Raw genomic sequence first — 14,275 nt, 5'->3', positions numbered from 1 at the left:
CAAGGACATAGCAAATAGGACAGAAAACAGGAATTCTTTCCCAAACTGATTGTTACCTCTACACACAGTGTTGACCAGTAGAACTTTCTGCTCTGTCTGATACAGTAGCCATTAGGTATATATGGCTATGAAGCTCTTTAAATGGGGTGGTACAAATGAGGAACTGAATTTTAATTTTATTTAATTTTAATTAATTAGGATATACATTTTAACAGCCACCTGTGGTCAGTGGCACATACTGGACATCCAGGGTAAGGAGTGAATTTCCTGTGTCTCTGTGTGCCTGTTAACTCATCTCAGACCTGGTAGTAGCTCTTCAATAAAGATAGAAAAAGGAAGAAATGAAATTAAACAGGATCCAAATAACCAAATGTTTACTGTAGCTGTGCCAAATGGCAGAGTGGACAGAACACCAGACGTGGTCCTTAGGGTTCCTCTTCTGTTAAAATTCGGCTTTTACTCACTGTAGACCTCGTACTGTCCTTGAGGCTAAAATGAGAAATGCAAGCAGGAAGACTAACCTTAAGCCTCAGAGCAGTGTGCAAACAGAAGGTGCTGGATGCGTTAACAATATGGTGGCCGCATCTGGGGCCACCAAGGGATGTTCAACTGCAGGATCAAGAGGGTAACGCTCAGGCCTTCCTGGAGCCACAGGAAGAGACTGTGTGTATACCTTGTTTCCAGCCTAGCTTTGACATGCTAATACTGCAGTTTCCGAGGAATGCAAGACACCTGCGCTTCAATAACCTTTCGATTTACATACACACGCGTGACCTTCCCTATCCTAGGGCCACTCTACCAGTATTGACCGGTGGTTTGCAGGGGAGCGCGCTCTGCATAGGAAATGACGGTGGCGCGGCAGCGGCGGCGGCCTGGGGGGATAAAAGCTCTGGTGCTCACTACCGGCAAAGGAAAGCCAGCCCCACCGTGAATGACAACCCCCGCTGGAACAGAACTTGGAGTCCTCGTTTGCACTCTCCGTGGTTCAAAAGTTGTCCCGCTATCTCCAGGAACTGTTCGCTCCTCCCTCCAAGGCTGTCTTTTGTCTTTGAAAGCTCCGAGACCGACAGTTGGATTATTATCTGTGCGTGCAGGTGTTGTTGAAGAGACCAATTTGTGAACAATGGCCCTTCCCACGTTGTCCAAACAGAAAGACTGCGCCGCAGCTGTTATTTGCGGAACCTGTCACTGTTCGCCGCGCTGCCGCAGAGCCTCCAGCTGTCCCGGAGCGCGCTGCGCCCCGCGCCGCCCACCGCTGACAGCACCCCCCGGCCCTCCCCGCGCCGCCGCCGGCCGCCCACCGCCGCCGCCGGTGCGAGGTGCCCGGAGGCCGGGCGCGCAGAGCCGCTCCACCCGCCCGGCAATGCGCGCCCGGCAGCCTGGCCGTGGTCTCGGCCTTCCTCCGGGCTGGCCCGGTTTCCAAAGCTCGCTCCTGGGGATCCTCCCTTCCCATTCCGCACTCATCATCGGGGCACGAAAACCGAATCCACGGGTGGAGTTGTTCAGCCAGCCTGATAGAACACGAGTTTAAAGAACAAGTCTTTATTTGGGCATTGATTTTAAAGATGTGACCCAAAGTTAGGGGCAGGTCCCCTTGCCCTGTAACATCTGGACGAAATTGTTTTGAACCCACCAATTCTACAGTCCAGGACAGTCCAAAGACCTCTCCCCTAGCGTCCTGCTAATTCCCCTGGGGTCTGAGGTCCTGCTGCCGGAATCTGCGGCCGTTCTTCAGTTCCTCCACCTACCCTAAAGCCAAGTGCCCTTCCACTGGTTCCCAAAATAAATCTGCTGGCATGAAGCAGTTCCTGAGAGGTTTCACTGAAAACAAGGAGGGGGCTTTCCACAAGAAGAAGGGTCACTTCTCCAAGGACACTCTCAACCATTCTCCCCACCCCCTTCCCATAGCGACATCCCTTCTGTTTCCACCCTGAGAGCGCCAAACTCCTCTCTCCCTACTGTATACACAGTCAGTCTCCATCCGCAGGCCCTTCCCCGAGGCTTCACTACCCGGTTTCTCCCAAGGGCCCTCGGGTGTCAGGGCTCCCTCTCCTTCAGGGAAGAAGCACTGTTTTCTTCCTGGTACAAAGACCTTCAGTTCCCGCTGGTGTCCTGCTGGCGTCAGCATGTCTGCTGGGCTGCCAGTTTCTCAAAAAAGTTCCCTGGCCTCCAGCACTCCGCTTTCTCATGACAGGACAATTCACATGGACTGGATGGCTGGCTCCACAAGGAGCAGGATTTCGTAAATAGCTTTCAGTCCTGAAATTCCAACAACAGTCTTAAAAACATCAATTGCTGATTCTTGCAGGATGCAGCTGCCATGCTTTCTGGGCAGTATATACTTAGATGGACATATTTTACAAGCGAAGCTAAATTCAAACTGACTAGCCTTTTCCAAGTCCCTGACAGGTGACTCCAGTGTTCCGAAAGCCTGTCCATAAATCTGTGTACCCATTTCAAGATTTCAGCCATGAGCATATAGCATTTCTTAGGTTATGATACTATAGATATCTTATAGTAAAGAATATTTTGAGTCTGAGCTGAAAATATTTCCTAAATTTCTTCAGATACCAATTTCTAAGACCTCTGCAATTCTCAAGAATAGAGCTATAAAATAAGTTGAATAGTCCTGGACCTCTTCTTAACCACATTTTATGCTAATGGAAATGCACTCTAAAATGGCCAGTCATGTCCTTTACAGAGTAACCTTATGCCCAGTTAACTAATTTGTAGTTAAAATTTTTAAATGTATGTTAGATGCATAAAATATAATTCCTTCTCCCTTCACTTTTACCCAAGAGACAAAGACCAATCAAAAAGATTTTTTTTAATCCTGATCTTAAATAACATATCCTGGTTTGTTCCGGATTTTTAAGGGTCTGAAGGAAAAGGAAATTTTTTGAAAGAAAGTTGAAATCAGCTTCCCAGAGAGAACATTAAAATTCAAGAGGTTTCCATTCTGAAAGGCTCTAGAATTTTGTCTACTGCCCTTGAATTCCATAACACAGAGGCAACAAAGTAGATTCACACAGGGGAGGGAGTGGGGCTTGCTGAACACAGGGCAAAACTCGTGTGATTCAAAGTGGTCCAGTCCTCGCTGAGCAGCAGTGGTTGCTTCAAACAGCAGCAAGCCTGTGCCTGCACTAATGTTCTAGGTTGGATAAGAGGCTGGCACCCACTGTCTCCAGGGCAGGGTTAAGCTGTCACAGCCGCCCGGGGAGGAGAGCAGTTCTGTGCATGTTAACAAGCCCTGTGGAAGAAGGCAATCCACTTGGCTCAGCACCACATTAAGACTGGGGAAATACCAACTGGGCAAATATTTATCTTTGGGGACCTCCAAGAGACCGCAGGGGGGAGGAAAATAAATCTCTACATATGTTTACTCATAATGATTTCCAACAGGCCCATCTACATACAACATTTCATTAAACAGACTTCTTCAATGGCTGTCGCACTGGGTAAATACATTATAAATAAAGGCACAGATCCTCTTTTCAGGGTGCACGGAGGCATAATGTTTGAGTACATGATACCCATCTCCCAAACCAATCCCTTCTCTGGGGGCCCAGGAAGAAAAGAGTTTGCTGAAGGATTTTAATTTCCTTTTTTTGATAGAGTTGTTTATGGAGCGACTTCCATTTGAAGGAGCATATGCTCATTTTCACAGTTTTGGAAAAACAGAAATTTGAAAGAAGGGGAGATAAAAAAAACAACAACAACAACAGTGTAAGGGTTGCTCACCCTTGATCTATCCAAGGAAACAAGAACGTTCATTGAACATGATTTTAAAAATGAGTTCCACAGGGCCTATTTCCTCATCTGGCGGGAACAACAAAGCTAATGTTGGACTCCAGTTTGAGTGCAAGAAGAAAAGGAGCATGACGTCAGACCACCTTCCCACAGCAAGGCCCCAGGTGATGCTGAGAAGGCACTTGGTTTCGGACAAGGCTCTGGCATGTCCACACACACACACACACACACACACACACACGCACGCACGCACACACTCCTTTCACACAATAGCTGGATGTAAAGAAAGCAGGGAAATCACTCTCCAGGCTACAGATTCTCCTATGTCATTAGTCACCCCTCCCTCCTCCTGCTAACTCTCACTGGCAGCTGGGCTGGGCAATGACTCAGGAAGCCAGGCAGTGGGGAGAAACTAGCTCACCACCATGGCTCAAGAAAATACTGAGGCCTTTTCAAGTATATGTTTTAGTGGCACTCAGACATGTCAGATTCTTTGTGACCCCATGGACAATAGTCTGCCAGGCTCCTCTGTCCATAGGATTCTCCAGGCAAGAATACTGGAGTGGGTTACCATTTCCTTCTCTAGGGGATCTTCCTGACCCAGGGATAGAACCTCGGTGTCCTGAATTGCAGGTGGGTTCTTTACCATCTGAGCCTCCAGGGAAGCCCTTTTCAAGTATAATTAACTCATAAACTTACTAGTGATCAGAAGAGGGAAGAAGGGGGCCAATGAAGGGTACAGATGTGTTTTGGGGCAAGGTGGGAGATGAAAGGTATGAGGACAATAGTTAGTGGAAAAGTGATAGCCCCTATTTTCATGAACATGACTCATGTAAACTAGAAAATAATATTCTGATAACTTGTGCACACTTCTTCATGAACATTCTGCCATGGGGAGATCTGAGTTCAGCAAAGCGCCACCCTCCCTCCCCACCCCGAACTCAATGATGAAACCAAGTCCCATTAGCACTGCATATTACTTACTGGGAGCAGCTTTGCGGAGTATAACAGCATCTCTGGAAGGGATGGTTAAGAGCAACAGCATGAAACTCAGACCTGAGCCAAAGTGAGAGCTGAGTAGCAAGACACACCACAACCAGACGGAGGATAAACAGTGCCAAACCACAGTGTCTTCAACCCTAAAAGCATTTCCATTGAACATGGTGGCTCCTTTCTCTGTGTATGGTATCTAATTTGGCCATCATGAGTGATAACACCAAAGGAAACACAACCTAAACACATCTGATTGTGTTTGTGGGTAGCACCTGGGTCTGCTCTTTTTCCTTTGGACATAAAGCAAAATGTCTCTACCCTCCGTCTTCACTACTCAGGGAGCAGGGCAACAGCTTGCTCTCATCTAACCCCACAGTGATCACATTATAGACGTCTGCCACCCTGACCCTTGCCTGTCCCTCCCTGTCACAGCTGGCTGCTCACACCGGCCATGACGACATGATTGCAGCTCCGAAAGTGGAACGTTAGGGAGGATAACACCCTCAGATTCTCAACACTCACTCACACACTCCCCAGCCTGATGTTCCAGACTATACACTCCCATCTACATGACTTGCATCTGATTTATGGAACAAACCCTACTGCTTCTGGCTCTTATTCAGCCCCACATACAAAGGAATGAGTAAAAGCTGTTTTCTCCACAGCAGTATCTCGCCTCCTTGGCAGGTGGAAAGGATGATGTATGGAATAACTGGCATCTCCTCCTCCTCCTTGGAAAAGGATTCAGCACACACCAGCCCCGTCAGCCAACCCACCAGCCAGCTGACACTCCGGGGGCCTCGGAGGGCCGAGCAGCAAGGCTGGCCCCAGCTGCCAGTTCCAGGAGAATAAGCCACTGCCTTGGTTCTGCCCTCTCCTGGAGCCCAACTCCTCAGGCAGCCTCACCCTCCAAACCCATAATATGTGCTCCAGATCCCCATAAAAGCCTCTCCCATTGTTATGTGAAATCAACTAAAACGTCACAGGAACTTTCTCTTAAGGCCCTTTCTAAAAGCCTATGTGAACCACTAAAGCCTCCCTTTAATCTACCCATGTTTCTTCTCTGCATGTATGCTAAGTCACTTCAGCCATCCGACTCTTTGTGACCCTATGATGCTGGGGAAGATTGAGGGCAAGAGGAGCAAGGGGCGACAGAGGACAAGATGGCTGAATGGCATCACTGACTCAATGGACATGAGTCTGAGCGAACTCTGGGGGATAGTGAAGGACAGGGAAGCCTGGCCTGCTGCAGTCCATGGGGTCGCAAAGAGTTGGTCATGACCTAGCGACTGAATGACAGTGGAGAAGTTTAGTGTTAGAGCTCATGAAATCACGAGGAGCCCTAAAACCCTATCCCCACCTTGAAGCTGCAGCTTGACAGCCCAAGTACAGCCACTGATTATGATGCCAAGATACCCCAGAGTCTTTCTAGAAGTAGCTTCAGAGGCCAGTTGACCAGCTTTTTTCTATCACAAAGACAGCCCATTTCCGTAGCGCATGGCAAGATTTAAGTAAGATCATTCTGACAAACACGGTGGCCCAGGGCAGACTAAACTGTTGTGTGGCTGTGGCAATAAGCCCTGCCATTAATTTAGCATCTACCAAGTCATACACACTATCCAGATAGCCTTGACTATACTGTCTCATTGAACCCACACCCCAACCTTGTGAGAGGTTAAGTATCACTCCCCACTCCATTTTAGAGGTGAGGAGACTGAGCCCCAGTCCCAAGATCCAACGATGAGCAAGCGGTGGTCCCAGGCTCCGAACCCGGTTCTACCTGACTGTAAATTTCCCCTGTTGCTGCCATCTGCTGAATCTCCCAAGTACGTTATCTTCATGCTAATTTCTCATTTCACTCCCCGTTGTTACTAGCCTTAACAACAACAATAAGACGTTTTGGTGCCATCCCTCGGGAAGCACGAGCATCATTTCCCAGCTTAGGAATTAGAATAACAGGTCACTGCACCAACAGATGATGTGGTGCCAGGCCATCAGAGAACTGGTTGCAGCCAGTGGAGGCTGTCCTCTGAGAAGGAGAAGCCAGTTTGAGAAGGCGAGATTTTCACTTCCCACTGAGGAGAGAGTGCAGAGGCGCCCTTAATCAGGGGATCTGCGCCTTTCTGGTTCCATACAGCTTCCTGTTACTTAGCAGACTTGTTGGGGAGGGAACTCTTTGGTGTCACTTTCTCATCACAAGCCACCAAGGAAAAATCTCCAGGAAATGAACCCCACTATCTTCCTGGCTTTGCTACCTCACTCCAGCTCAGGTATTTTTTAGTTATATCTCATGCCATATTTGAGCATACTTTTTTCTTAAAAAATTATTTGTTGCTTATCTGAAATTCAAACGTAACCAGGGTCTTGTATTTTACCTTGTATTTCACACAGCACTACTCTCTTCAAAAAAAGATAAGGGTCCTAATAAAGGTCAAAAACTATCACACGGATGGTGACTGGAACATAACCAAGGCAGGTAGGCCCTGAATTAAGACCCAGAGAATCCTGACCGTACCCACACACAGAACCCTCCCTTGGGGCCTGATGAGAGTATCTTCCGACCAGGAAAGGCCTAAGCTAAGCAGTTGGAGCCCCTAAGCACCCGAAGAGAAGTAGATGAGTCAATACTACGTTGAGCTCTTTGGATGCAAATACACAGTTCGTTTCTCCTTTCCTGTTGAGGGTAAGTGTCCATGTAAATTCTCCTTTGCTAGAGACAGGAAAACCTCTTCCATCTCCCACACTAGCACATTTTTAACAAAGCAGCTAAGATCTCACCAGCTGAAACTCCTCTTTCACAAAGATCTGCTTGGAGGAACAGATGGGAAGAATGGCAGTTACACAGCCAAAAACAATTACACTGGATGCCAGAGCAAGTTCACACTCGTAACCACCAGGTCTGTCCAATGTTTTCATTTTTCAAGTGCAAGCATGTTGTTGAAATCTAGATGCCATTTCAAAACGAGATTCTGGGGAGGGGGGTTCATGTTTGGGAACGCATGTAAGAAATAAAGATTTTAAAATTAAAAAAAAAAAAAACGAGATTCTGAAGGAGCAGCAAGGGGGTTTCACTAGCACCGAATTCTTTCCTTCTTTGCTGCTCTACAGCAAAACAAACCTCAGCGTCTCTATCACCTTCTATGGAAAGCCTGTTCTATTCTCCCTGATAAATCCAACACCCAACCAACCAGGAGAGCAGCTTCCCCAAGTTCCTGTCGTAGTTCTAAAATTCTGTTTTCTGCTTGGCCTCTCCAACCTGGCTCTTATCACTAAGTTACCTGGACCACACACCCACAAAAGGCAACACCTGCCTTTGCAAGAACTTAGGACCAACAGCCTGAACCCGGCTTCCTCTGGACAAGCCCAACCCCCCCCCTCCGCCCCAGGCTACCCACATCTGTGCCAGGCAGTCCCTTCCAGCTTCCTAACAGCCTGGTTCAGTGCATCTGAGCTCCAGGCCTAGGGCAAGACCAGGGTGACCTGAAACCTTCGCTAACCCTAAAGCAGTTTCAGTTATTTTTCTCTGGGTCTAGGGCTGGTGGTTCCTGAGGGGGCAGCAAGTCTGCCTCTCAGAAGGAGCCTATCCAGGAGAACAGGAACAAGGCTCTCCAGGAGGATGTTTTATTCAAAAAAGCAAAATTAGTAGCATGCCATTTTATACTGGAAAACTTTATTATTTTTGCAACACAGACTATAGAAAAGAAAGGGCAAACATTTACAGGGATCAATGTTTCACATTTTGTAGTAACAATAATAGCTAATATTTGAGGGCTGCCTAACACCAGGCACCATGCTGAGCATTTTACAGGCATTATTTGGTTTACTCCCCAGCCATCCCATAAGGCAGTACCATCATCATCCCCTCAGGCCCCTTGGGCCCCTTGGCTCCTCAGCCAAGTACAGAGACAAAGGCATGTCCCAGTGAGGGGCAAGGCTACAACTGAATCCCCACGCCTTATCAAAGTAAACCCTCACCATCACTCCAAACCATATTCAAGGACCAGCTCATGTTTAGCCATTGCCTCAGACACCACTGGCTCTCTCTCCTGCTGCAGGGACCTGAGACTACACTGAGAATCAGGAAAAACAACTATAAAACCAGTTATTACTGTGTCATTTCCAACAGCCTACTAGACCATACACATGCGGCAGAATGTCTGTAGGATAAAACTAATAAAATCATATGTAGACCTGGCTCCTTCCTGTTAAATTCTTGCCAAGGAAGAAAATCTTCAGTGAAGTCCAGGCAAAAATCAAGTTTGGCTGAATATCTTTATCCACTGAAAGAAATCAGTATGTCACAGCACTTGATTAGTGCCTTAACACAGCAAGTTCTAAAGCAATGTTGTTCTCCTGAAAGTGAGACAACTTTATAAGCAATGATTACTTCTTTCTCCCTATCACCCTCCTTAAGATGACTCTTAAAGGGTCATTCATTCACTAGGCAGGCATTAATTGAGTTCTGCGATGATGAGGCATCACTGGCATGGTGATAAACCCAAGATGTATCAGGCGCCAATCCTGTAATTGAGAGCATTGTAACTCATTGGGGAAAGATATATACTTTTTAAAGACAAATACATGTGTATTGTTTTTCTGTTGCTATGTTAACAAATTACCACAAGCTGATTCTCTCACAGTCTTGTAGGTTAGAGGTCTAGGCATAGAGTGGTTGGGTTCTCTGTTCAGATCTCACAGGGTCGAAATCAAGATGGTCTGAGCTGCTCAGCTAGGGCTCGGTATCCTCTTCCAAACTCATTCAAGTTGTAGGCAGAATTCTCTTCCTTGCAGTTATAAGACTGAGATCCCCACCTCCTCCATGACTGTCAGCCAGGCTGCTATCAGCTCCTAGACACCACTTCCCTCTCTTGCCACATGGCCTCTACCTTCAGGCCAGCAATGGCACCTATCAATAGAATCATTTTGCTTTGAATCTCTGACTTTCTCCCGGGAGCCAGTCAGAGAAAACACTGCGCTTTTAAAGGGCCCACTGAATTATGTCCAGTCCATGGCATCTCATCCTAGTCACAGGTTCTCTTTGATTGACATTCAAGGAGAGGAGACTAGATAATTGTGTAGGTCATTGGGGGTCATCTTAGAATTCTACCTGCCACAGTAGGCATGCATTTATGTAAAAATACTGTGTTTTCAACCATTGTTGACAGTGATTCCCCACCCCACCTTGGGGAGATTAGAACATGGGAGGAAGCAAGGATGTTTGCTTCATATGCATCATAATACATCATACAGTAGTCAGAGAATAAATGTCCTGGATGAAATATGCAAAGGACCCTCGCTGAGAAACACTAAACTAAATGGAACAGAAAGAGCATTAAAATTTGATGGAATGCTAGCGCCCTTCTTTACGTAACAAAAGACCCATTAAAAACTGACATGCCTCCTCTTTTACAGTGATAAATTCCCACCCATCAGGCAAAGAAACTAAATGCGTAGAAACTAATGCTAAGTCACATAATAATGGAAGCCCAGGAACTTCCCAAAAACTTCCCTGGTGGCTCAGGTGGTAAAGAATCTGCCTGCAACGCGGGAGACCTGGGTTCAATCCCTGGGTTGGGAATATCCCCTGCAGAAGGAAATGACAACCCACTCCAGTATTCTTGCCTGGAGAATTCCATAAGCAGAGGAGCCTGGTGGGCTACAGTCCACTGGGTTTCAAAGAGTGGACACGACTGAGCAACTAACATATAGCCGGTAGTAACCTCCCAAAACAGGACTAGGCTTCTTGCTAACGGAGGAAATATTTCTTTTCTTAAAGAGATTTCTGACTTAATTATTCACCACCTTCTTCCCCATTGATTGTCTGCTTGGAGGATACTTAAGTTTAACAGGTCAACCAATGCAGGGATCAAGCTAAATACTGTTCCCACTGGTGGTTTATACTAAGGGAAAACTCGATCTTGAATCTCAGCCCTGTGGTTTAGCACACTGCTGTGGAAGCCAGAGGACAGAGGAAGGCTATCCTGAGAATGAGGGTATTTCCTGTGGAAGGAGGCAACTCTGGGGAGCAGAGGGCAGGGGCATAAGGTCCTTGCAAGCTGGAGGTTACAAGTGTTTGAGCAGGGTCTTGAATGAGGAGAAGTTTTGTGTTTTTGAGATTAGGCAGGGAGAAGCTCAGCAGTGAAGAGGAAGGGAGTACGGCAGTGAAACTAGAGAAGGTTACTCTTTTAGGAGGAAGCTAGAACATGTTTGGAGGCTGAGAAGGGTTCAGTGGAAAAGATGAGAATGAAAACCAGACAAATGACCCAAAAGAAAAGGAGAAGAAAAAGCAGGAGGGGATGGGATGTAAGATGCAGCAGGAAAGTATTAACTATGGGCACTTCTGCTTTTGCGATATGAGGAAGGAAGAGAGGATGGGTGAAAACACAGAGATGCTGAAATGGGTAGGAAGAGTGAGTTAGGTCAGATTGCCTCGGTCTCAGTAACTGGACCTCCACCAGCGAGGGTTTTTAAAATGCAGTATATCTTACATATTTAGAAAGAGCCCACTGTTTCCTCTAAATATATCCATCCCTGTCGTGGGGGGTTAGGGGAAGATAATGTTCAAAACTGAAAGGAATAAAAGCACCCATAACTTAGGAAGGGAACTGGCATCTGCTGAATTATTAGTAGTAAAACATGACATTTCGCTAAAAAGAGATGGAGACAGAACAGAAGTGTTTCTTAAGGGCATAGAAGAAGAATGTGCAAGGTAGCCAAAGTCCAAAGGTTCCTAAAAGAGAGCCACCGATACCAGCTCCTCTACCCACAAACCTTCAGGAAAACGTGTTTTCATAGTCGAAGGACCCCTGCCATGACCAGATGGGCGGGCAAAGTCCTATTTACTCAGCTTTCTTCCTATTTGTCTATAACCAGCCAGGCGTTTACAGAAACAGAGGAAAGTCATTCCCCTATAGTACCAATATGCTAGCTCAATAAACGGCAGGGCTATCTTCCATTCACATTTTGAAGGAAATGTTATAATTGTTAGAGAAGAATTATTTTGTCTCTTGTAGAAAGAGTAATTTTGTAATGTACCAAAGGTATCTAAATTAAGTAAAAAGTCTGGGGGAAATTTTACCCAGTGAAATCAGTTTTTCCTAAGTGAGCAACTACAGCAAAAAGAGGGGTGAATGTTTTACCCACTTCTGGTCAATAACCAGTTCAGTCTCCATGTTTGTAAATAGATCATACAACCTTACCACCCTTAATACAACCTTGTCTTCAAATCTAGTTCTATCTGACAAGTTAGACCTTACTGCAGCTTGGGAATAGAGCTTTGGTTCTTATAATTTTTTAATAAATCAGAAACACTTCAATTTAACTGCTTTGGGTCAGCTGTGAGCCATTATTCAGTGGGAATTGATGGGTACAAATAATATAGTGCAAATAAATACGGAAATTTTTGATGCACCAAGAAAAAGAATGATATATACGCAGTGCTGTTATACTGCAAATACTGTAAGTAATCAAAAAGGTTTGGCATACTGTGTGAATTTCAGAGAAGGTTTATTATGTCAGTCAAACCATGTAAAGAGTGATGTGCAGCGAGTGTACGCGTTGCCGGCGAAGAGGGGAGCCTGACGACTCGGAAATTTGAATACCACAGTAGCATGGAGTGTGACCTCATGGAGACTGACATCTTGGAGTCGTTGGAAGATCTCGGTTACAAGGGTCCATTGTTAGAAGATGGCGCTCTGTCTCAGGCCGTCACTGCTGGAGCCAGTTCCCCTGAGTTTACCAAACTGTGTGCTTGGTTGGTGTCTGAATTAAGAGTGCTCTGTAAACTAGAGGAAAATGTGCAAGCAACTAACAGCCCGAGTGAAGCTGAAGAATTCCAGCTTGAGGTGAGTGGGCTACTAGGGGAGATGAACTGTCCATATCTTTCACTGACATCTGGGGATGTGACCAAGCGCCTTCTCATTCAGAAGAACTGCCTCCTTTTGCTCACATACCTCATCTCAGAACTAGAAGCTGCCAGAATGCTCTGTGTGAATACTCTTCCAAAAAAAGCTCAAGAAGGAGGCGGTAGTGAGGTCTTTCAAGAGTTGAAAGGCATATGTATTGCTCTAGGAATGTCCAAACCTCCAGCCAATATAACTATGTTCCAATTCTTCAGCGGGATTGAAAAAAAATTAAAGGAAACATAAGCAAAAGTTCCACCTAATCATGTGGGAAAGCCTTTATTGAAGAAGCCAATGGGACCGGCCCACTGGGAAAAGATAGAAGCAATTAACCAAGCTGTGGCCAATGAATATGAAGTTCGGAGAAAGCTGCTAATAAAACGTTTGGATGTCACCGTCCAGTCTTTTGGCTGGTCTGACAGAGCCAAGAGTCAAACAGAAAAATTGGCGAAGGTTTACCAGCCAAAACGCTCAGTCTTATCTCCTAAAAGTACTATTTCTGTTGCCCACCTTTTGGCTGCAAGACAAGACTTGTCAAAGATCTTAAGGACGAGCAGTGGCTCTATAAGAGAAAAGACTGCCTGTGCCATCAATAAGGTGTTGATGGGCAGAGTTCCTGACAGAGGGGGTAGGCCCAATGAAATCGAACCTCCACCCCCAGAGATGCCACCGTGGCAGAAAAGGCAAGATGGCCCCCAGCAACCAGCAGGAGGACGAGGAGGCGGCAGAGGGGGCTATGAGCATTCCTCGTACGGAGGAGGGAGAGGTGGCCGCGGCGGCTACGACCACGGTGGCCGCGGGGGAGGAAGAGGAAATAAGCACCAAGGAGGCTGGACAGACGGAGGGAGCCGGGGAGGGGGCGGCTACCAAGATGGCGGTTATCGCGATTCGGGTTTCCAGTCCAGTGGCTATCACGGTGGCCACAGTGGCGGCTATCAGGGCGGGGGTTACGGTGGCTTCCAGACAGCTACATACACAGGAAGTGGATACCAGGGTGGTGGATATCAGCAGGACAATAGATACCAAGATGGTGGGCATCACGGTGATCGAGGCGGGGGTCGTGGAGGGAGAGGGGGTCGTGGAGGGAGAGGGGGTCGTGGAGGCCGAGGCGGACGCGCTGGCCAAGGAGGAGGCTGGGGAGGAAGAGGGAGCCAGAATTATCATCAAGGGGGGCAATTTGAACAGCACTTCCAGCATGGAGGTTACCAGTATAATCATTCTGGATTTGGACAGGGAAGACATTATACTAGTTGAGGCTACATAGAACCTTACATTTTGCTAGAGCTCAACTAATAGAAACTTAGTTTCAGAATCCTGAATTCAGCATTGATTTTGAATTAATGTGAGACCACCGGTGACAGGCAGATTCCTGCTTGGCCATAAGCATTTGTAGGTCTTCATACAATACTGTTCCTTTGTGTTTTTTTTAAATGGACTTAACATAATGCTGTTTATTTGAGAAACACATACAATATCTCTCCTTTGTATGAAGAATTTCTTAAAAGGTAATTTAAACTGCCTTCAACTGACCAGTAGACTAATTCCACAGTCAGAACATGCGTATTTTTTGAAGAAATTACTTGAACAAGTAGTTTTCATGTTTTCAATATGCAGTTTTGAAAAATGAGAAT

The 14,275-nt window shown here is 46.4% G+C and overlaps 1 protein-coding gene across 1 annotated transcript; it reads left to right on the top strand.

The window, feature by feature from the left end:
• LOC102188174 (protein FAM98A) lies at positions 12,294-14,000 on the top strand. Its single transcript, XM_018064663.1, has one exon. The coding sequence runs from the start codon at positions 12,939-12,941 to the stop codon at positions 13,896-13,898; it is 960 nt and encodes a 319-aa protein (XP_017920152.1). The 5' UTR covers positions 12,294-12,938; the 3' UTR covers positions 13,899-14,000.

This window comes from Capra hircus, chromosome 2 (genome assembly GCF_001704415.2).
Source record: "Capra hircus breed San Clemente chromosome 2, ASM170441v1, whole genome shotgun sequence".
NCBI classification, from domain to species: Eukaryota; Metazoa; Chordata; class Mammalia; order Artiodactyla; family Bovidae; genus Capra; species Capra hircus.
Note: the sequence above shows the minus strand (reverse complement) of the source record. Positions and strands in the feature narration are given on the sequence as shown.

Excerpts from the sequence above, each read along its gene's own strand:
- LOC102188174 (XM_018064663.1), top strand. The coding sequence starts at position 12,939 with ATGGGACCGGCCCACTGGGAAAAGATAGAAGCAATTAACCAAGCTGTG.